This window comes from Echiichthys vipera, assembly GCF_963691815.1.
Source record: "Echiichthys vipera genome assembly, chromosome: 12".
NCBI lineage: Eukaryota > Metazoa > Chordata > Actinopteri > Perciformes > Trachinidae > Echiichthys > Echiichthys vipera.
Window position 1 is genome coordinate 7,163,296 of NC_139837.1, and position 23,897 is coordinate 7,187,192.

General features: G+C 39.3%; 1 protein-coding gene across 1 annotated transcript; it reads right to left on the reverse strand.

Annotated features, from left to right (window-relative positions):
* Positions 1–2,546: 2,546 nt before the first annotated feature.
* On the reverse strand, positions 2,547–23,897 carry rps6ka5 (ribosomal protein S6 kinase, polypeptide 5). Its single transcript, XM_083924187.1, has 17 exons — positions 23,629–23,897; positions 20,353–20,424; positions 19,947–20,165; positions 19,623–19,738; positions 19,440–19,541; positions 18,909–18,992; positions 18,652–18,755; positions 18,406–18,556; positions 18,055–18,216; positions 16,428–16,553; positions 14,578–14,711; positions 13,461–13,554; positions 12,412–12,582; positions 11,906–12,097; positions 9,384–9,543; positions 8,571–8,734; positions 2,547–8,074 (listed from the first exon to the last, which is right to left on the reverse strand). Exons 1-17 carry the CDS (start codon positions 23,696–23,698, stop codon positions 7,769–7,771), a joined length of 2,427 nt encoding a protein of 808 aa, XP_083780313.1. The 5' UTR covers positions 23,699–23,897; the 3' UTR covers positions 2,547–7,768.

Below are 23,897 nucleotides of genomic sequence, written 5' to 3' on the forward strand. Positions count from 1 at the left end.
TGTTGTTCAGCCCTGGAAAATCAATAAACATATCTATAAAAAAGGACAAAAAATAACCTGCTTAACATACTAAAAGTATTCAATTCAGAAACATGTCCTCTAAACAATAAACATGTAAAACGTACATGTTTCTGTCTGAAATGTTGTAGAGTGGAAATAGAAAGAAAATACTCCAACACCTTTAAGATCAGTCCGTCTATGGTGAGCATAAATGCTTGATTTGACTTAAGTTATTATTTTTGTCCCCTGCTAAAGCTGCTGCCCCCGCGACCCGACCCCGGATAAGCGGTTGAAGATGAGATAACTTATGAGTATGTTGTGGTGAAGATGTTATTTTTAATTCCAAGGTTTCTTCTCCTGTCACTTTTTGAACACATATACTTTCAACACCAAATCACTTAAAATCAGTAAATGTTACATGACAGTTGACGAGAGTCATATAGAAATAACACTGTTGACATGAACAGAGAACAAAAGTCAAATTGTTCCAGATTGTTGACAAAGCGCTTTGAAAGTGAACAAAAAAAAAAAAAATTGCATAAATAGTCAGAATTAGGCTTCATAAATAGCACAACAAAAAAGGTTCACATTGTCTTGACTTTATTTGACTACTATTGCTTGAAAAATCTTTTTAAAAATGTGTTCTCTACATTTCAAAACTGCATCAGCAATCAGTCCGCCATTGTGAGTCGAAATGAGAGTAAAAACAGAAAATAAATAAACAAACTGACCACATCTTATGGGCTTCCTAGTATGTGGTAAAATATTGGTCTGGGTTTATGTTTCTTGATGCATTAGCCGATAGTCTTCCTTTAGTGCAGACAGATTTCAAAGAAAATAGATATCATGCACACACACAGACACAGACACAGACACAGACACACACACACACACACAAACACACACACATAGGACACACTGTGTTATGAGTCTCTCCTGGTGAACGTCCATATTGACATCAGCATTGCAAAATTAGCCAGGCGAAAGTGCTCTGTGAGTGCACCACCTGTATTGTTGCATGTGGAAGCAAGCGGGGTGAAACCACAATAAGTGGATTTGAGAGCCGTGCATTTAAAAAAAAAAAAAAATGCTTTTTAAATATTATGCAGTAGTACTGTATTGAGCTGATTGTGTCCTGTAGAAGACACATGGAAACATGGCCTGTCCACTGACCCGTGTGGAAGTGATATTAGATTTGATGATGGAAAAAGCAGAAAGAAAACACAAAGAAGGGATGTGCATGACTTAAAAGCCTACAAACTAGACATGCATACTCTCTCTCTCTCTCTCTATATATATATATATATACATATATATAGAGAGAGAGAGTATGCATGTCTATATATATATATATATATATATATATATATGCAAACATATTTGCCTTTGAAGCATTTCAGCTCTCATCGTCAACAACAAATGAAAACAATTCAGTAACTTTCAATTAATTTAATCTATTTGAATGTTTTTGTATATTTCTCAGGTTTTTAAATACAAGATACAGATACAATTGACATTCAGGAAGGATGTTCAACGATGAGCAACTGTGCACACGGATGACCTTTGACCTTTTCCATGCATTCATTTGGACTCTTGGTTTGGGAGTGTTATTTGATTTTTGTCACCTTAAAACAACTGTAGTGGAGTTTCTCTTTTGCTCAACACTTACACCTCAAGTTTCACTTATTGATATGTAACTTTCTCCCTTTGAGAGGAGCAGTCGAGCCGATACAGAGCCAAAGAGCGTCCTCTCCTGTCAGTGTATGGTAGTACACAAGAGTAACTTTACACTCGCAGAAACGGAGAAAAGTGCATTCACTGATGAGTGGACTGACAGAAGAGTTACCAGCAACTACTTTATTAATCATTTCATCTTTTCATTCCTTAAATATGGTAAATATTCACTGTTTTTAGCTTCTCACATGTGAATATCTGCTAGTTTTCTCTGTTTTCTATGATACAGAAATTAATATAACTGGGTTTGGGGCGGACAAAACAAGCAGTATGAATAAGTCTGTTTTGGATTTGGAACAATTGTCTGTTATATTCTATAGATCAATTTATTAATCATTAGTTTCAGCCCTAGTGGAGAAGATATGTAATATTTTATTGTTTTATTGCAATATGACATGTGACAACAGATCCATATTTTCTGAAAGGATTCAAAGACCCTAAAGCCCTTAACTTCTTAAATAAACAAAACTCTGCAAACACAAAAAAAATCTAATTTATCATTACTTTACACATGATCAGTGTCACACTAGTAGATTTGTCATAAATATATAATGTGGGTTCAACTTAAAATCACTTTTTAAAAGAGACTGAAACCCTTTTGTCAGGTCCACCGCATGGAACTATTTTAATCGAAGCACAAAAATAATATAACCGGACATTTACAGTACTTACAGTTCAACAAGACACAAATCTTAATTTGGTTATAAATATGCATTTAATCCACCTGGTACGTAGACATACATCTCTAGTCCTGCTAGACAACATGAAAAACTGTATTTTAGCTTTGAAGCATATTTAACACAATCCTATATTCGACTCACCTATGAATAAAAGGTTGAATGGAGGCTGAATGGAGTTCATGCTGCACAGGAAACTGTTCTCCAAGTGGCACTTTATCAAACACTGCCATCTATAGGCTGCCTGCTGAAATAAAGCTCCCATGTCTCCTAACGTGCCTTTTTAAATTCTAATACCATTTTCTTTTAAATATGTATAAAAACATTTGTACCTAATATATTAGTCAATAAATGAACAGGAAATTGTACATTTATTATCCTTATGACAACTCATACACACAAATCCTGCCATAGTATCACAAAATATCTTCAGTAATACACTTGAAAATACAATGAAGCAAAAGGTCTATTGAAAGACTCATCGTGACCGGTATCAGGTCACTAAATGTACAGGTGTAATCAGCCACTAAGTAAAGCATTTATTGAAGCAAATTGAGTTTTTTTCCTACAATATCAACGGTGTGCCTAAAGACCTGAATGATGATGTTCACAGTGCCCTAAAGAAGCAGGTATGCACACGGTGTACCCTTGCCGTAAAAGTACTATTCAGTGTTGAGGTTTATATCATAGTATCTTCTCTCTTCTGCACAAAAACATTTTCCCCTCTTTTTTCTACAAAACAAAAATCCATCGCATGATAGAAAATAACATACAAGTGCAAAGTTTTGCCTTTAAAGCTTGATTGCGTGTTTAAAAACAGTTTAATATTGACCAAAGGGAATTACTGCTACAGTACTTTTTTGACACGTTTCAGTAACAATATGACAAGAATCAATGAAAATCGACAGGAATAAAATCAAGCAGTAGCACATGCATGATGGTGATGAAGAGGAGGATGATGATAATGATGATGATGATGATGTCAAAAGTGGCAGGTCGGCATGAGCACTGAAGTACATATCTTACGCCTTGTCTACGCAAAAGCATCAACTTTCCTCCTCATTAAAACACTAAAGCCTTCCCACAGCATTAATCTCTGTCAACAACAGAGCAGCACTGGGCTGCGTAAACCTAATAAATTCATAAACATGAGTCCAAATGTTGCTGCTTAAGTGTCTTAAAGCAAGACAACAGTGACGGTCTGTAGCTGACCATGTGCTCTCTGGAAGAATTTAAAAGAAAAATGATTTCCTGAAAGGGTCAGTTCACCTAAATACACAGTTCTTTCTTAAAAGTGGTATCTAGCTTTGGTTTTATGTAGCCCGGGTTGTGCGATATCAGTGTTTGTTATACTGCGAACATAAAACATAACATTCATGTCATATTTCCAGAAACAATGTCCCGCTTACTTTGGATAAAAAGTCAGAGAGGAGGTTTCTATGAAAACTGTCAACAGCGTGGTTCTGTGTGTTTGTTTTTGTCATTTGAGTGAAACTGACCCTTAAAAGCAGTGTTTCCAAACCTTAAGGAGCTGTACTCGAAATACTGAAAAAAAAGAGTGGGCTGCGATTGCCTCCACACGGCTCTCACAGACCGTTCTTCAGTATATGAAATATCAACGTTTTTTCACGGCCACAATTGAGAAACTGGAACTACAAACCACACAGAGGGAGAGTGACTTCAATCTCTGCTCAGGACGCCGTTACTTTACTTTCATCTTTACAGAGCAAATATTTGTTTGCTGCTATATGCCTTTGACACTATTAATTATATACATAATTGTATATAGTTTCTGGTCTGGTAAGCTCACGTCTTTCCAACTCCACACCACCACACTGGAGCCATTCCGCTCCTATGCCATAGTACTCCCTCATACCGAATTGTATTCATAGTTGTATGTTTGTTTGCCTCCTTAGCAATAATTTCTAGTTCTTAAAAAACTGCACAGGTACCCCTTGGCAACTGCACATGTAACCCTCGGGGTACAAGTGCTCCTAGTTAGGAATCACTGCTTTGAAGGATTTTTCATTTTTTCCCCACGTTTTCACAGCACCGCCAGAGGTCAGGTCACTTCAGCACCGTGGACAGCTCCATATCAGCCCATCGTAAAAGCTGAAAGAGCCACAGTAGTCACAGCACTTGTCTTAAAATGTGTCACTTTCACAGGAAAATACATGCACAAAAGCACCAACTGAGGAGCCGTTACTTTTAGGTTTGGCAGTCTCTTTAGCACAAACATGACCACTGACAGAAGTACAGAAGCACACGGGAACACCCCAAGTCCAATCCTTTGACTCTAAAACGCACAACAGTAGTCACTGGTTTATACAAAACATCTCAAACTACCAGCCCTCTAATTAATGTTGCAAAAAGGTGCAAAGGTTTAGGCTCTCAGGTGGGGTGCTTTCAGCCCTACCTGAGGAAACACTCTATGCAAAAATAGGAACTTTCATTCGAATTCCAGGGAACTAATAAACAAAAATGTATCAAAGAAAACCCCAAATTGTCTTCCCTCCCTCATCTCTTCCTCATAGTGGCACGCTGAACAAGTTGATCATCAAAGGGGGGGGACCTCGTTTTAAAAATCTGCCCCGAGAGACGCTGGTACTAAACCAACCCTTCCCTACACTGTTATTTTCCTACAAAAAGAAAAGCGAGCTGGGTCCCACAGAGGCAGTGTGTAGAGTACGGTATTTTCTTTGGAACAAACAGCACTGCAGAATATCAGCTAATGGAGCCTGGCTCCCAGAGGGGAGCTCAATATAGGACACTTTTCCTCTTCCTCCACTTGAGCTATTAATACACCCAAACAAAAGAAAAGAGGCTTAATGAGGCAGCAACGGGGAACTCATGCGAACTAAGTTAGACAAGAGCCTTGTAGTGTTCAGCTCCAAGGATTCCTGCTTTTCATGCAGCCAATGGATTCTACTTCGCCATTTCTATTGTGGTGGATGCTATCAGGGTAAAAGTACAGTATATGTACATTATGTTGCGTCCTTTAAAGCATTACGTTTGAACCCATTTAGTTGGGGGTTTTTTTAAATGGCAAAAGCAACACATAAATGAAAAGAGATGCATAGTTTTCAACATGATAATGTGCTGGATATGGATATTTTCCCGTACAGAATCTATTTGCATGAAAGGAAATATCTCACGCAGCTTAGAGCAGCTACCTTGAGGTTAATGCTTTGGTTCAGAGTGCATTCGAATGGAAGAAGATGAGGGGAGTGTGTTTAAAAGCACACAGTAGTCCAACTAAGATCTTGTATCCTGATTGAGTTTCTAAGCATATCAACAGAATACAGTATTTCAACTATTACCATAGAAACAGACTAAAACATACTTGCAAAAAAGAATTTAACAGAGCACGGGATATACTTGCCACACTATCCTGACTAACATCAGTACTCGAACATTGGGAACATATTCTGGCTATTGTAAAAAGGGTTTTGGTGTTTACATCCAAACAACTCAAACAGTAAAACTTCAAAGCCCCAAATTAAAATCGGGGATATTCAGATGTGCAAGTAAACCAACTTGCATCAAAGCAAGTAAGAATCTGCCAAAAAGTCCATAAAAACAAGGAAAATAAGATGTTGATGTTTCAGTTTACATCATGCACTGTGGACCTACTACTACCCAGATATCTGACTCAAAGTAAGAGCTGTCACACAGTGCAAAGATCACCACTTCAGTCATGCAATACAACATGGTAAATAGAGCACGGGGTGGTGTCAAACGTAAAGGAGTGTTTGTTTGAGGCCTGTCCTCAAGGACTCGATGTTTTCATAAAGGGTGGATGTTCTGCAGTAGTTTTAATACGTTGGGTAGTGACACAAGGGGCGACTTTTTGCACAATGCTGCATTAAAATGTCCCAAAGTATCCTTAAGTCATAGACTTAAACCTGTCCATTACCTGATCTAACTGCATTTTTTTGGCACATAAACCTTTGCATTTATACTTTACTCTTTCATCTGAAAAGGAAGTCACTTGAATCTGCCCTTTGGCATCTTGGTAACGGAAAACTCCACCTCAAATTCACCTCGCACTAATCTCTCCATTTGGAACATTCTGCTCAATCCAATTGGTTGTAGTCATAATGAGACATCTAAGTCCTGTACCACACAAGGCAAATCCACTGCTGGGCTAAATACTGACTTGAGGATCACACCATGTGGAAGAGCAGCAATGGCAAGTCTTGAAGTAGTCACACTCCCACATCGGAGGCATAAATATGTCTAAATATAGCTCTTTGTGTTGGGTCACTTCCCCTCGGGCAGTAGTACTCCCAATATAACAATAAAACCACAGATTTGGCTGAGCATACTGCATTCACATCTGGTTGTTCCCATTAAAACCATGTTTACACTTTTACTTCTTTAATCCTGAACAAGGAAATCACTTTTTTTGACCACTGGACACAGATGAAGTTCAATTCCAAATTTCACTAGCCTCCATAAATTAATAAATAGTCGAAAGGATAAATTTGACAACCATTAAGAAGCTAATGGTGTTAATCTCCTCTTGCCTATAATAGTCTTACAATGTCAACATAACTGTCTCAATAGCCTACTTGAAGCATTGATGTCTACATGATTACAAAGATGAATGAACAACCATCTGACTACATTAAAACAGTCTTTTGAGCTGAAAAGGGAAAAACATACAAATATACACAAATGTCTTTTTCTCTTTTTTTAAAGACTCACTGTATCCATTATCTTTTCAGATCAGTCTGAACCATAAATAAGTTAATATAGCTTTTCATAAATAAATCTCAGTCTGTAAAATTCACATATAAATACCCTGCTCCATCTTGCAGAGACTTCCCAGAAAAGAGAAGTGGACCCACGTTACGTTACGCCGCATTTCATCTCTCCCTTTGACCCAAAAATACAAAGCATCCATGGTGTAAACACTACGACTTTCCCTTTAAAACCTCTAGAGGCAAGGACAAAGACAGGTAAATGGAGCGGACAGAGACAGAGCTGCGATTTTATGAAGAGACTGCAGATGTCTCTCCATTGTCTGTCTGGACCTGGGGCAGTAGGGCAGCCCTTTTCATTTTGGACACTTGTGACAACTTCTTCCTGGTCCAGTCCCTGATTGACACTGTGTGTGAAAGTGAGAGAGAAAGAAAAGGGATAGGCTATTGCTAGTGATGATTGATTGATATTGACGGTTGCTGCTCCTGCTGCATGCTTGGTTTTGGAGACATGCGAATGTCCATGCAAATGAGCTAGAGGCAGAGTGCTGCCAGGGACAGAGAGAAAAAGAAGAGAGCTGTCTCTACACTGGTCCAAGCCATCCTGTGGGTCATGAAACTGTCAGAATCTCCCTTTTTGCTCTCGCTGTCTCACTGTCCTTCTGAGAAGTGAAAGGCTGGATGTGCTGGCTGGTGCTCAGAGTCAGTTCCCAGAGCCACAGGTGTGTTGACCGGCGTGATGAGAGGTGTGCTGTTAGAGGGCTGCGGCTTTGTGTTGCCCTCTGGAAAAGTCTTCTCCTGAGACTGGGAGGAGGAGGATGAGGAATGAGTGCTCTCACTGGAACTGCTGCGGGTCTCTGTGCTGGTACTTGTCTTTTTCATCTTCCTCCTCTTGGCTAGTGGCGCTTTGTCCACCGTCTGCAGGCGGAAACCTTCCCGCTTACATTTGTTAAATGCCTGGGACAAAAAAAGGGGGTTTGGTGAGCCAAATATCAAGATTTCTCTGAATTATTAATTATCTGCTAATCTTTTCTGCACTGTTTTGGATTTGATTGATTTGATTTGATTTTTCTGTCAATGCTTTCTCCGTTAAGCGATTTATCATTTCACCTTTAAAATGACAGCAAATGTCTGACCAGCAGATCAAAACTAAAAGATTTACTACCACATAAGACAATAAGTCATTAATAAGATATATTGATCTAAAAAGTTAATGATTAATGATGATAACTGATCCTTTCAACTGTACTGGAAATTAACCTCATGATACACTTAAAATAATGTTAATCTCTATATTTTGGCTTTCAGGTCAATCATTATAGGTTCATGAGCAGCAGCAGGTTTGGACGTTTGAACAGCAATAGTTTAATACAACATATTACAATACAAATACACATTTTGTCAATACATGACCTACATCTCAAACAAGCATACACTGCTTGTCATCTCTTACATTAAAGGTAGCTTTGACGTAGGTGTGGACAGAGGCAGTGGAGGAGCCTAGAATGTCCGGGGTCATGAGTGGGTTTGAGGACAGCTGGCTGTCGTCCTGGAGCCAGGCATTGTAACGTAGGCCGCACATCTTAATCCTCTTGTTTGGGTCCACCGTCAGCAGCTCTGTAGGAACAAGGCACAGATAATTACCATTAGCCCTCTAAATACGCAAGTCAGGAGGTGAGCCACGACGACAAAGTGGTTCCCTCTTTAGGTAGCTCAGTCACTGTGAGCTACTTTGCGGGTTAAACGTTTAATCTGTGACAAATAGGTAGTCCTGCTAACAAAAATTCAAAACATCCAATATTTTTGGACATAAACTGTCTGACAGGTCTTTTAAAACAGATACCAATTATATAGACACACAACTACATTTAAGTTTGTAATGTTTTCTAATGCTGGAGAGATTCCTTCACATCAGTTCACATCTAAAACTGGAGAAAGAAAAGCGGCCTGTATTTTTAATTATGATTAGTTGAAAAACACACAAGTCACCATATTAATCTCAGTTGTTCTTATAGCTTCTAAATACGGGCGATGGCATGAGACAACGTTTCTGTGGTCTTGTATTTTTTTGTAATTAAAGTATTTTAGCAGAACATACACACGATAGTGAAACAAGTTCCTCTAAAATCTTTACGCTAATACACTTTTAAAAAGTGCTTTAACCCCAATACTGTAACATCTGAGCACTCATTTGATGAAGGAAACAACAAATTTCGACTTAGTTCAACACACTGGATTTAAAACAAGCCACCAGTTCCATCCCCACCTTGGATCAGGTCCTTGGCATGCTCGGACACATTTCTCCAGGCCTCGCCTTCAAAAGAGAAGTCCCCCTGTTTGATTTTCTTCATAATTTCCTCTGCACTGGTGTGGGTCAGGCTCTTCTCCTGACACTGAAAAGGCACCTGCCCAGACAGCATGGTGTACTGCAAACAGAGGAAAACCACACAAGATTCAGTCAAAACACCATGAATATAGTTTCCAGGCTTAAATATCTGCACTGTAATCAAATCTAAAATCTTTTGGGTGGCACAGGAAATGCTACATGCTTTAACTTTTCACCCAAGAAAGTAACATTAGTTTAAGTAGGCACCAGTGTTATCTGCTGTTCAAGTAACACGCTTTAAAAAAAAAAAAATCCTATCAAGACGATTCACATAATTCTATTGTTATGTTGCGTGTTGCCGACTGCGGTTGAACCAGCGCCAAACAGAAGAGCAGTCTGTGCTCAGCTGAATAAGCAAGACACTCTCACCTTGGCCTGCTTACATCTGCCCTCAGAATTCTCATTAAAATGACAGTATTTGGGAACAGCCCTTTTGGCAGTGGATGATCTGTCCTGATCTCTCCCTCTCTCTAGCTCCCGCCCTGCGTCTGCTCACTTTGCTTCCAGGGCATTGTGCACACAGCTTGTCAGTAAGCATTTCATCAAAGCTCTGTGAGGCTCACTACTCCCATATCCCCCCCAGGGGGCATCAGTGTGAAACAACACTTGGACAGAGAGCCCAGACTCTCTAAAGATGACTGGCCGAGTATAGAAATCTCTCTCAACTCTCCCTCACCTCACCTCACCCCCTTGTATGCCCTCTCATTCTCCTCTCTACCTTTCCTTTTAATTTCCCTACTCTACACAGAAAAGGGTTGAATTAGGATGACACTTCCGCTACCAGGAAGCAACATCTCATATTAGTGCAGCCTTAAACAGCTCTTAAAACCAGGCTGGTTGCTCTTCAGTCAGTGGTGAGCGTTAAACTGTGTCAGCTCACCACAGGATGCTGAAGGTTGTAGCGCTGAACAAGAGAGGGAGATGAATATCATGCAAATGAGATTTAACAGAACATGCACACACACACACACACACACACACACACACACACACACACACACACACACACACACACACACACACACACACACACACACACACACACACACACACACACACACACACACACACACACACACACACACACACACACACACACACACACACACACACACACACACACACACACACACACACACACACACACACACACACACACACACACACACACACAAACACACACACACACAAACACACACACACCAGAATGGCCTGAAGCAAATGTTTATACACAAAATTGATAAGATCAACAAATCAACACTGTATGGAGCTCATGATGAAAATTGCTTCAGTTAATAATAATATGATGAAAAACAACTTTAAAGTGAGCTCGGAGCTGTGGATTTTGGAATAAAATGTCTATAATGAGGTCACTCTCATGTAGCATTGGAGAACGTGACAGTCTAAAGTAGAACTATACTCATCAACAAATAATGATGCTCCTGAATAGGGTCAATCAATGATCTTCTATTTAATCCTATTCCTGACTGAGCAGCATCAACAAAGCTTAGTTTCAATGCATCCTCAACTATCCTCAGTAACTTTTAACTTGATCATATCAAATATTATGAATTCTAAAATATTAATACACCCTGGGATTAAAAATATGCACAATAAATCGTTTCTTTTGATAGTCACTGCATTATCAACCTGTGAAATAAATACATAGCTCAAGACAATTTTTGAGTTGGTTGAAAGAGTATCAGTAGAAAACTGCATTTTAAAATGTAGTTATGATTCCTCGTTTTTTTGTTTTACACCTGTTGTGTTCAATTCAATGTTCAAGACTTTCTCTTTTATTTTAACTCAAAAGGCAATTTGTTGTATTTTAGTAGTATACTGTAAACAGCAGAAACACAGAATTGAGTGCACTACAATACTAATTTATCACAAGCAATATAGTTAGCGTGATAGTCAACAATGTTATTGCACATTTATTGTCCTCATATTGTGCAGCCCTAACACTGTTCTGTCTGCATAAATGTTTGCAGTTCGATATTTTTATCAAGCAAACCAACTTCAGTGACCATAAAGCATCATTTGGATTAATGCCGCCACAAATGAATATTTTATTTTATTGATCAAAGTAATTCTTTCATTAGGTGAGTAATCATTATGTCAGAAATGAGCTGATCTCAAAGTGATGCTCTTAAATTGTTTCCTCAATCCGATAAATAGTTAGACAACTCAAAGTCATCAAATATAATCAAAGAGAGCAAGCAAATATTCACATTTAATAAGCCGTAAACTAAAATAAAATACTTTTGTATGTGCGGAGGTAACAAGCTGCTAATATGTTTCTTTCCCCTCAGGAAGGCATGGAGCTGAATAATGAATGATTCTCCATCATTTTAAATTTTGTTTTAACCCGAGAATGGCTCTGTCTTCTCTCACACACTCACCAGAATGACCCCCAGACTCCACAGGTCACAGGACTCATCGTAGCCGTCATACTTGAGTATCTCTGGTGCTGCGTAGTGCAGGGTGAAGCAGGGAGTCTTCAGGAGCTGATTGTCTGGTGGTTTGAGGCGAGCAAAGCCAAAGTCTATGATTTTTATCTCGGAGTTCTCACTCTCGTCTGTGAAGAGCAGGTTCTACAAAGCAATTGGAGACATTGGAGAGACAGCAATCATTTCTTTCTGCTCAGCAAAACTGGTCCACTCAAGAGGTTACTAAATTGGACATCAAGACTTGTCTGACCAGCTACTTTTGACCCATGTTAGGGTCAAACAATTTTACTCTTGTTTTGTAGAAGATTGCAGTCAGAATGAGAATACAACAGATCATACTAAAGTTCAGAAAAACACAGTAATTTAGTTTTGAAAACTTATGATTCAGTGTGTCTGTATTCATCACAAAGACACTGTAAAAACCTGCGCTGTAGTACTTCTGAGTGTATGTCCAGTACCTCCGGTTTAAGGTCCCTGTGTACCACTCCTACATCGTGCATGTGGCTGACAGCCGACACCAGTTTTCTCATGATGCGGCTGGCCTCTGTTTCGCTAAAATGTTGCTTTCTGCGGATCCTCTCCAGCAGCTCCCCTCCACCAAGCAGCTCCAGTACCAGATATGTGTGGAGCTAAAGGCGTCACACACACAAACATACACACACACACAAGATTACACTTCTCCCTAACCATGACATGCTCTGAAATAGCACAGCAGGTGCAAACACTCCTATAGGTTTTGCAATTAAACGTAAATCGAAAGCTTTGTGTTTTCTAATGTATTTTCAATCTTGCTTTCACAGCTTGAACTGCACGTTGAAAACAGCTGAATCTTAACATGTGAAATAAATATAGCAAAAACAGCACATCCTTGAACCCATGATTGTGAGTAAAAGTGAAAGGGGCGAAACAAAGTGGAAAGGGAATAATGTGTCTGGGCGGCGGGGTAGAGTTTCTCATTAGTGCTGGGTCTGGGGAACAAAGGCAGGACTCGGTTGAGGCGAAGCGAGGCAGCGCTGCTTTGATCTGGGTCACAGGCCTAGGAGGTACAGTAATAACCCCACTGAGCTCATCAGGACTAAAGTGGTGCTCTTGGCTTGAAGGACCGGAGCTAATGAACCTGTACACAGTCAGCCACACGGACACACCTTCCCAATAACCAAGGTAAGCTACAGTTGGAACACATGCGCACTTAGTTTGGTTTGAGTGTGCTGCTCAATTAGCAACACAAGTAAATCTAGGTTGTTTCTATTCAGTGGTATGAAATGGATGCTTGTGCAGCTGCAGTTTGAAAATGTGTTAGGTGTGAAATATTGAGCCCACAGAGAAATGTTTATGGGACGATACATTTAGAGATTAAAATAAAGATATTGAGTGCTCCCAGCATCCCCATTAATCTGCCTTGTTCCAGTTTCAAGACTTAAAAAGGCTACCGTTCCCACAGGCTCCACAAAGAGCCATGCAAAACACATTCTTTTGGTCGCCAATGTATTCCTCGGATTAACCTTACCTGGTCATGGTAAATTTCATGTAACTTGACAATGTTAGGGTGGCCATCGCAGAGCTTCAGGGCTGCTATCTCTCGCTGAGTCTGTGCCTCCATCCTGCAGCAAACAGAAGCAGGAAGCCAGATAACTGTCACGAAATACAACATAAATACACACATACACAGAAGGGTGAGAACTTTGACTTTTTAGAAGGCAGATTTTGTAACTTTTAACAGGTTTTCAATTGACATTCTGGCCAAAACTGGGCAAATTTTATTGCATTATGCAGAAGTGCCTTTATATGACATATTAGCAAATATATAAATAAATATAAATAATAGAGTCAGAATAATGTACAGAGAGAGGCAAAAGTATGGTTTGGAAAATAAGACAGAAAATCACTAATTAACTTGGTACTTTTTGTATGGGGTTTTTGCGGAGTTGCCATTTTTTTGCTTCTTGTGTTTTGCAACAATTCACCTAGGATAACCCACATGGTTCAGTTCTCAATAATACATTTCAGAGGCAGTTCCGTCCATTTTAAGTGCGGTTTTACTCCACAACAAAATCTTTTTTTACTCTGAAATGGACAAATCCCAGTAACGCCCAGTTAGAAGAAGGAATACGTTTGTGTCAGGCGGATCGCCCCAGTGAGGCTTACTCTTATTAGAGCCATAATATTTGGTGCCGTGCTGTCAGTGGAGGAGTGTAGTGTCGGACTGCAGTCAGCGCACAAGATCAAAGATTGTTTTGTAGCAGTTGCCAGCAAAAACAACCAGGTTTGTAAGCAGAGATGTATTTACATTTATGTAACCCACATCTGGCAACCTTAAGCAGAGTAATAGGACAAATAAATAAATATATATACTCTATATATATACATAAATAAAAAAAATCCTGTAATCGTTTCACATTATGACATTATTTTGCATTCGTCTGTTTAAGATAACATTCTCATTTCATAATCTTTGTTAAGATTTGAAAAGGTTTTGTTTGTTTAGAGTTGGCTGACATGGTCTGAGTTTTGCCAGGGAGAGGAGGTGGGTGGCTGCCTGATTCACCGAGTGCAACTATAAACATCACACAGCTAGAAAACATCTGGGCTGACAAACACTGAGCAAGCAGGATGTGAGTTTGTACCTCTTGCTGACAATCTTGACTGCATATTTCTGTCCCGTCTTCTTGTGTGTGCATCGTCTGCAGATGGAGAAGCTACCCTCTCCTAAAGCACTGTCCTTCAGGTCCATCTCATAACTCATATAGAAAGGTGAGTCCTGCAGAGGGAGAACAGTGCACCAAAACAAGTTGTTTGGTCAAATGTAGATTTTGGGGTCACCAAGGTGTCCAATAATTACCTTAATTAAAGAATTACCTCAATTTTGTTAAGTCTTTAGTAAAAATGTATTAAATAATTTTTATATTAAAATATAATATAGTGCACTTAATTTGTAAACTTTCCTTGTGATCATGTGTGTATTGTTGCTTGTGCTTGAGATAACAAGCAGGATAGTGTTGCCCTTGTATTGATGTATCCAAGGCTTTAGATACTGTCAATCCTAAAATTCTTTTGAGACACTTAAAACCATATTTGATCATAAATCGTTTAACTGGTTTGCTAATTATTTGGTAGAATACAGCTGTAGTGGCTGATTGCAATTAGTCGAGCTTTCTGATGTTTACATGGGTGTGCCGCAGGGTTCTGTTCTCGGTCCACTACTTTTTTATTACATTTTTAGAAATGATAGGTGTGAATGTTGGAAACCATTCAATTCATCTGTATGAATGCAGATGACAACATAATAATAATAATAATAATAATGTATGTATATATTGTATAATGTAAGACTACTAAGTAATGTTACATTCAGGTCAATATGCCCTTTCAGCATATTTTTTGAGAATGCAGTAATTTAGATGGTTTTCTGGAGACAGTATTTTTCATTGTTTTGAATTGTTTCAATAATAATAATAAACATACATTTACATAAAGCAAGCATATTTGTCCACTCTCATGTTAATGAGGTTACTAAAAACTTGAAAAAATATCCCTTTAAAATAGATTTAGAACAGATAAAAGTGTGATTAATCGCAAGTTAACTATGGACAATCATGCGATTAATCACGTTTAAATATTTCAATAGACTTACAGCCCTAATACATAAGTCCCTATAGAACTAAGGTCTATTGAAATAAAGCATGCTTTACCCAATGCTTTTCAGAAAGCAAATTGTACAGTGTACAACTCCTTTATGTGTTATAGACTATGGAAATGTTTTTTGTATGCACTCTCCTATATCTATTCTTAAACCTCACTATCTTTCTGCTAGGTCATAACTGGGGACGGCTTTAGAACCTGAACCTGTAAAGGATGCTGAGCTAAGACTTTATTGGAAATGAGAGCCCATTTGGAGCATATTGCTATCCAAATACACGGCTAAAACTTCCCCTCTCTAGACAGTAAGCACTAAGAGTACTACGCTATGACCAAGCTGACACGCAAGCTAAAACGCTGATGTTCTTTTTTTTAAATAAAAATTCATTTTAATATTCCAGCATTTTGTTGATTAATTGAACATTGGTAAAAACAGGCTTTTGGCCTAGACTGAAAAGCATTAAACTGATCAATTATTATCCCCAAGGCCCGCTTAATATATCGGATAATAAGTCATGAAAACGGCAAAGTTTGATACAAGTACAAACGACGTTAATGAAAGAGCTTGAAATCCAATTAGCCCACAAAAAGCAATGCATAGCTACCATCTTACAAAGCATTAGGTTATGCGGATAGATAACTGCATTTATGAACAAACATTAAATTAATGGGATCATGCCTGAAAACTCAATCAGGTGAAATGAGCCTGAGTCAAACAGGTACAGTAGGAAAGAAAAGTTCTAGTGAAATGGAGGAGGGGAAAAATCTCATCTGTTTGTGACAGCAGCCATTAGCTTAAGTGTGTTTGTGCAGGGGGATCCAAGTCCATTCATCTTACCTTCATCATGGCGCTGCGGGCCACCGCAGCAGAGCCCGGCCTCTCAGAGCCCCCACACAGCTGGACATGGTCATCCATCACCACATTCCTCTTAAACAGGATAGAGGGGGCCATGAAAGAGTAGCCCTGCAAACAGAAACTAGCTGTTTACATTTGTTATGAATGTTGGACTATAAAAAAGACAGATAGAAGGCAACATCCATTGCTGCAGTTTACAGCCTCAGAAATTGCAGCATTAAAATACCTATATATATATATATATATATATATATATATATATATATATATATACTTCATACATACAGACATTTATAGACACTTAATGTGTTTCATATGCATGTATGTACTTAATGTGTTTTATATGCCTGCATGTATGTATGTATGTATTCATGTATGCATGTATGTATGTATGTATGTATTCATGTATTCATGTACGTATGTACGTATGTATTTTTATATTTACTGTGAAACTTAAAATTGTACATTTTTCTTCAAATGTCTCTGTCAAACCAGCCCGACAGCTTCACAATAAACCCAATTCTGTTCATTTGTGAGTGACAGTGGCTGTCCAGCTGTTCCTATTGTTAGACCTGTCATTGTGAAGCACTGCCTGCCTAATTCCAGCTGTGGGGAGCCCAACGCTTTGAGCTAGCATTAATCTCTCTCTCTCCCGTTTTCACCGACACACACACAGCTGTGTGGTATGTAGTGACAGCCACGGATGGACGGAAGGATGGGTGGTGAATGAATGAGTTGCCCTAAATTGCCGGGCTTGAATATTTGATTGCTCTGCTGTGAAATTACGTCTTGGCGCTCTTAATGCAATTTTAATTTTGTTTTGTGAGGCACCGTGGGGGAGCAAGTGCACAGTTTAAAATTGGGATTGCTGTCGTTATCTCAGAGATTGCTAGGCTTGCAAATTATAAAGACCACAAAATTTCAGACTATGTGAATGGCAGCTGAGAGCGAAAAAAGCCAAGATGAAGTTGGCAATCAAAGCCTGAAGGCGTAACCGAGACAGACGTGGTGATGCTCTCAAAGTGTAACCTTTTATTCCATGAGAGAAGCCCGTTAATGGATCTATTGATCTACCGAGCTCAAGGATCCAGAAGGCAATCAGAGTTGAAATTTCATGCAATACATCAGACAGCCATCAGCTGGCACAGAGTTGTGGGCCATATTATGGTTCAAAGCTACATCAAAAATAGTCATTCACATCTGTTACTTCAATAAGAGCTGCATATGGCAGCAATTACTTCAATAAAAGACTCTTTAGTCAATTTGAATACCAGTGCACACAGACAGACTCATGTTGACTTACAGCAACCTTTTGAGGACATTCAAAACTTCACTTGATTACTTCAATTGCTGTGGAGTATTTCAAATATAGTTACAGACAAAAAGTGGATAATGTATAATAGAATTTTTCACCCGTGTCAACATTTCACACTCCCTGCAACCAAAGCCCAGACAAACATCGGCACAAAGCAAGTGTAAGTACAAATGTTGTCCTGTGGGATGACCTGCAAGGAGCACAAAGGAATGTTCCTGTATGTAAACAACCAAACAATAAGTCACAACAAAACAAATTAGTTTAGTTGTCTAACACCCCTTAATACTCTCCCACCTGGAAGATGCGGTCACAGTTCTGGGGCAGAGCTGCCGGAGAGTAGGTGGGGTCCATCTCTGTGAACTCTTCTGCAAAGTTGCTGACATCCAGCTCATCCCGAATGACGGGCTTGAACGGTGCAGGCACCTTCTTAGCTGCCAAGTCCTCCCAATTTATTTTCTAAAGTGAGTTGGGAAAAAGAAAAACATTGTGGTTCGTCTCGTTCCTATTAACACAGCTTATACAAACACTCCGTTTTTTATAAATGCTGCTCACTCAAAGCAGCCCCATTATGTGGAGTAACAGCCCACCCTGCCATTTTGTTTTTCTAAACATTGTGAGATATTCAAGACAAGCAACGAGATCCACCTGGTAAAACGGGTGTTTTTTTACATTCTCTGCTCCATGAGGACCTGAGCCCAATCTTGTCTTTGGATCTTTGATGAGGAGTCGCTGGATGAGGTCTTTGGCCAGTTGTCCCATATCTTTGGGGAAAGGCGGATCCTTTTTTGAAATCCTCCTGTGATGCGTGAGACAGATATGGTCAGTGCTGTAGAATGATTATACCTTAAGACTAGCTGGAAACTGCGGCTGATGATCAGAGAGAATCCATACTTGGCAATGTCTGTGTGAGAGTTCTCATCTCCATCAACGGTGAAGGGTGATCCACCAGTCAAAAGCTCGTACATCAACACACCGAGGCTCCACCAGTCCACGGCCTGGAATGCATGAAAGCAATCACCTGTGACTTTGGCTTAACAGTCTAAAAGAAGAATCTCCCTGGAGAGCACACACACATTCAGGACTACAGGGAGGAGAGCCTGTGCTGCTTGATTTGATTGAAAAGACGACGGCATAAAACTACAAATTACCTTATCATGTCCAGACTCTCCTCCTTCCACAATTTCTGGAGCCATATATTCAATGGTGCCACAGACAGAAAACGCCCTTTCCACCTGTTTTGGCAAATGCGCAAATCAATAGACACATTTAAGATCCCAAATATCACAAAAAAATATAGAAAATAACAGTCTTCTCTGTGCATATCAAGATTAAAGACCCTGTAAAAACTGAGCTTTCAAATCTATATATAAGAAAAGTTAAATTTGTCAATGTTTTATGAGGAAGGCTGTGCTTTCATCACGTCTTTTTAGACCTCAAGGACACAAGCAAAATGTTTTTGTGAGAAACACTCAATATAAAGACAAATTTTGGTTATTTTCAATACAATTTTACAGGTAACCATGAATATTAGTGACTAAATGAGCAACATTTTTTGTTATTTATTTATTTATTTATTATTTATTGAGTTTAGGGAGCTTAACACTGCTTCATAAGGACTGTGCGGGTCATCAGTTTAAGGACTGGGGGGTTTTAACACATATTGTTAAGATATACTCTACCTGATCAAATTCTTTACTCAGGCCAAAGTCTGTGAGAACTATATGACCACTTGAATCCAGCAGAACATTCTCCAGTTTCAGGTCGCGGTAGACAATCCCGAGCTGCAACAAGAAAATGAAGAGAGAATCACAAAGCAACTTCTGAAGTCAAGAGGCCTCGGTTCTGTTGAAGCTGGGGCTTACCTTGTGAAGATGTTCTAGCGCTGACACAATCTCTCCACTGTACAAGGCAACTTCTTGTTCCTTAAATCGCACCCTTTGCACCAGATGTGTAAAGAGCTCACCACCATTTACATAATCTATAATAAAAGATATCATGCATGTCATGTTTCATCCAAAATAATATAAGCGGGTTCTTTTTTCTAAAAGGAAGTGCATGAACTTCTGTTTGTAATAATTCATTCAGCAAGTGAAAACCCATTTCTCTCACTTTCACTCAATCATTAACCTTTTTTTTTTCTTGTGTAAGCATAACACAGAAGGCATTTTCCTATAAAACATCCTAACCGAGAATGAGATGCAGCTTAGTATCCGTCTGGAAGGCATAGTGAAGTGTGACGAGGAATGGAGACTGGCGGATGTGCTCCAGCACTTGCCGCTCTGTTCGCGTGTGTTCAGCAGTCTTTGCCTTCTGTACAATAGTGGCCTTCTTCAAAACCTTCATGGCATACAGCTTCCCTGCATCATGACCACTCACTTTCCTCACCAGGAACACCTTGCCATATGCTGGTGGTTAAAATAAACAAAGACAGAGTGCAAAGTTCAGTGCCGAGCAAAGGCTTAAACAGAAATGACTGGTATGACATGCTTATCATTCCAAAAACACACAATATCAGATGCCAGACTGGCATGCAAAGTATCATCTAAATATCATGTTCTGTTCAACACAGGGACAGTTTTAGGTTTCACTCACCTCCTGTGCCCAGCACCTTTAATAGCTCAAAGTTTTCAATGCCCACCCTCTCTACATGGCCCGTCAGGTTGGCTGAAGTCAGAGCAGAAATAAAAATACAAAGCAAAAGTGATTTGAATGATAACATACTTGAGAAAAAGAAATAACAAATGTCATGTGTATATTACTGGAGATCAGTAGGATAAATGTATTCCCTCAAGGGTCATTCACTCTCAGAAAATGATGTGTGAGTGTATATTTTTACATCTGTACGCAGAGACACAATATAAAAGAGTAGCTCGCAAAGAATAAAAGAATATTTTACATATTAGGTATCTTTTCGCCTGAGACTAATCTGGAACATGGGAAAAAGTATGTTTAATCACTGCACTGATAGCCCTGCTGTTTGCAGTTGCATTATAAATCTCCCTCCTGTCATGATTGGCGTCGCATTAAATCGACTCCCAGGAGAATAATACTATGTACTAAAACCAAGACATTTAAAATATAAAAAGGTACAACTTGTGGACACACATTGGAGTTTGAAAATGAAGAGTCTGGTTAACTTAAAAAAAAGAAAAAGAAAGTATGTTAAGACCATCTAGAATCCTGGTCCTTCTCCAAAGTACAGCTGTTTTAGCTCCAAAATTATAAAAAGGTGAATAAAATGATCCGCTTCTAGTCAAAATCTGTGGAGATATTCTCATTTATTATTGAATACCATTGATAACGCCAAGTGGTAAAAACAGTTAAAACTGATCAGCTGTTGTAAACCGTTGTTGCCAAAAGATGGACACCAGAAGGCACATTACACCACCGTACAGTCCTGTATATTGTTGTTCTGTAACTGGTGCCCGTTATAATAAATAATGCATTATTGCATTTCATTTTGATACAAAGAGACTCTCAGCCAGGATGCTTTGAGGCAAATTAAGTCAAACACTGGACAAGTAAGGACATTTCTGAAAGTCTGGTTGGTGCTAAGATGAACGCATAGCCAACAGCAGCAGACTTTGCATGCTGCACAGGCAAATTTGTTTAATTGTAAAACTGTGCAAATACTGCAGATAGAACACAAGCATAATCATTAAACTTCCTGTACAAATAACTAACAAACAACATGAGATTATCTCCCATGCAACTGCAAGCACACTTGCTATATTAACCATAAAAGGGTTTATCATCTTCCATCAGAGATCTCCTGTGACTTCAGCACACACTGTCAGTGACTCCTAGCATGCTATGCTCAGTCATCTGTACTGGGAGAGCAAAGACATGCATGTCCACCGTAGTGAACACATTCCTTCTGTCTCCCACACTGAAAATAGGCTACTGAGCAATTAAAGCGGCTGATTTAATCTTTTTCCGCTGCTTCTCCTGTTACGCACGAGAAGAAATGCGACATCTTTCATACCCATCATCATCTCAATTATTTGAAAACAACATTGTTGTCCTTCAAATCTGAGGTCAGGGGTTCACATTGCATAACACCCTTGTCAAGCTCATCTGCAAAGACCAAGTTTGATTTAGGTGTTTATTAATAGCCTAACAGAGGTGTTCAATCAGATGATTGCCTTACTGATAGACAAGAGGAACCTTCAGTCTACAGAAGAGAAACGCTTATGAAACTCAAAATAAAAAGCTTACATGAAACGGATAGTTTATATGGTTGGTTGATCTAAACCCAACATCACAACTAAATTTCAACAAATCGTTCACTTGGAAAAGTGGATATTCTGTCTTTCAAAGTATTGGCAGAACTATGTCTAAGATTATTCAAACTATAGCAATTATGTCCCCTGCATCATATTTTTACAACTTTCCATACCAAACGCCCTGATATAAAACAGGAAGATTAAGACTTAATAGATCATTTATCCTATCATTTTGAAATCTTACTCTCGACTAGTACAAGTGTTACAGCAGGGGTCCAAAGCAGGGTTACGTTGACACAGCGCCTACAACGCTGTGTGAAATTTCACACACAAAAAAACGAGTGCCAGTGACAACTAGACTGACTGCATATTTAGGGCAGGGCAGTAAATGGGGGTGCAGCATAGTCATGTTGCAGCTTGAACAGTAGCACTGTGTCATTATAAACCAGTTGCAGATAAAGCAGTGTCCAACTTCATTCAGAAGCCCTCTGCATTGAGTCAGTAGACAAGCCACTGTGCTCAAAAACAACCGCCTTCACTGAAGTCTCAATCCTAACTATGTTGAGATGATGCTTGTACATGCAACAACACTATTTCAGTTTGTAATATCGTTCAGCAAAATGATTTCAATAAAAGTCAGTATGATTCGGCACAACCTTTTAATCTGCTACAGACCACCGTACACCTATACCACCAGAAACAGGGACAGTCTCTTCCCGCAGGCTGTTGCTATAATGGACACTTAATATCCAATAAAGCCGCCTGTAACATCAATAATCCCATATTTATTACAGCACCCTTGTGCTCTACACCATTGCACGATTATCATGTTTATAATTCCATTGCCCGATGTATCTGTACATATGAGTTAAATGTTTGTTTACCTTTTTTAATTTGTGTTTTTAAATTTTGTAAATTGAGTGACAAAGAGTCGAGTCAAATTCCTTGCATGTGCTCACACTTACTTGGTCATTTAAACTGATTCTGATTCAGGATGATTCTGAATAAAGTGAATGACCAAGAGACGAATGCATTGACATGTCATCCATGATAACACGAACCAGCAGTGTGACTCCCCTGTTTAATGTGCAGAAAGAAAACTACTGGGAGCTCACGTTCACTTTGACACTTGACAGCACTGCAGCTGTGTCTGCTCTTCGTTGGCTAAGGACAAGTCAGCTGTGACAACTGACAATTGGCAACCTGCAAAACCAACTCATTTAGAGATTAAGGTTAAGTTAAGGCGTTAACAGTGGCACAAACTTGCTGAAACCATGTTTGTGGTCTGATTTAGCCTAGTTAACAACGTTAACGACTAGCTTAAGCTCGTGTTATTACCTGGGTTGAACACAGTTATTATGTAGCGGTAAGCTAGTAGTATGATCAGGTAACGTTAGTTTGCGTGAGATAGCAGTAATACGGACAGGACAGTCAGCTAATGTTAGCCTTCCTCTGCCATGTTTGGACTGGAGTAACGTTCACGGTCACGTTAGCGCTCACTACAAACGCCCATTGACAGTGACAGTTGGCTCTTCCAAGCTAGCCAGCTAACATTTCCCCCCGGGCAAGTGCCTCTGAAAGATCAAATGGCACATACAGCTGACTGCATTACAACTTCAACCCAGCTCGCTTACTAACTTACCATTTTTCAGCTCGTGTTTCACAGTAAAGAGGTCACCTTCTCTAGAAGACCCCTCCATCGGGGATGGCATCGTTATTTCCAATTACGTTCAAATATGCTTTTCCAGAGACGGATACGTCCACGTCGCAAATGTAATTAACAATATAAACATGCAGATAATTAACTATTAATACAAGAAAGTTAAACGCCTGTTGGTTAGGCGCCAAACTTAACCGATAAATGGGCAGATTGTTGCTACAAACAGCGAGAAAGCCCAAAGGGAACCACTC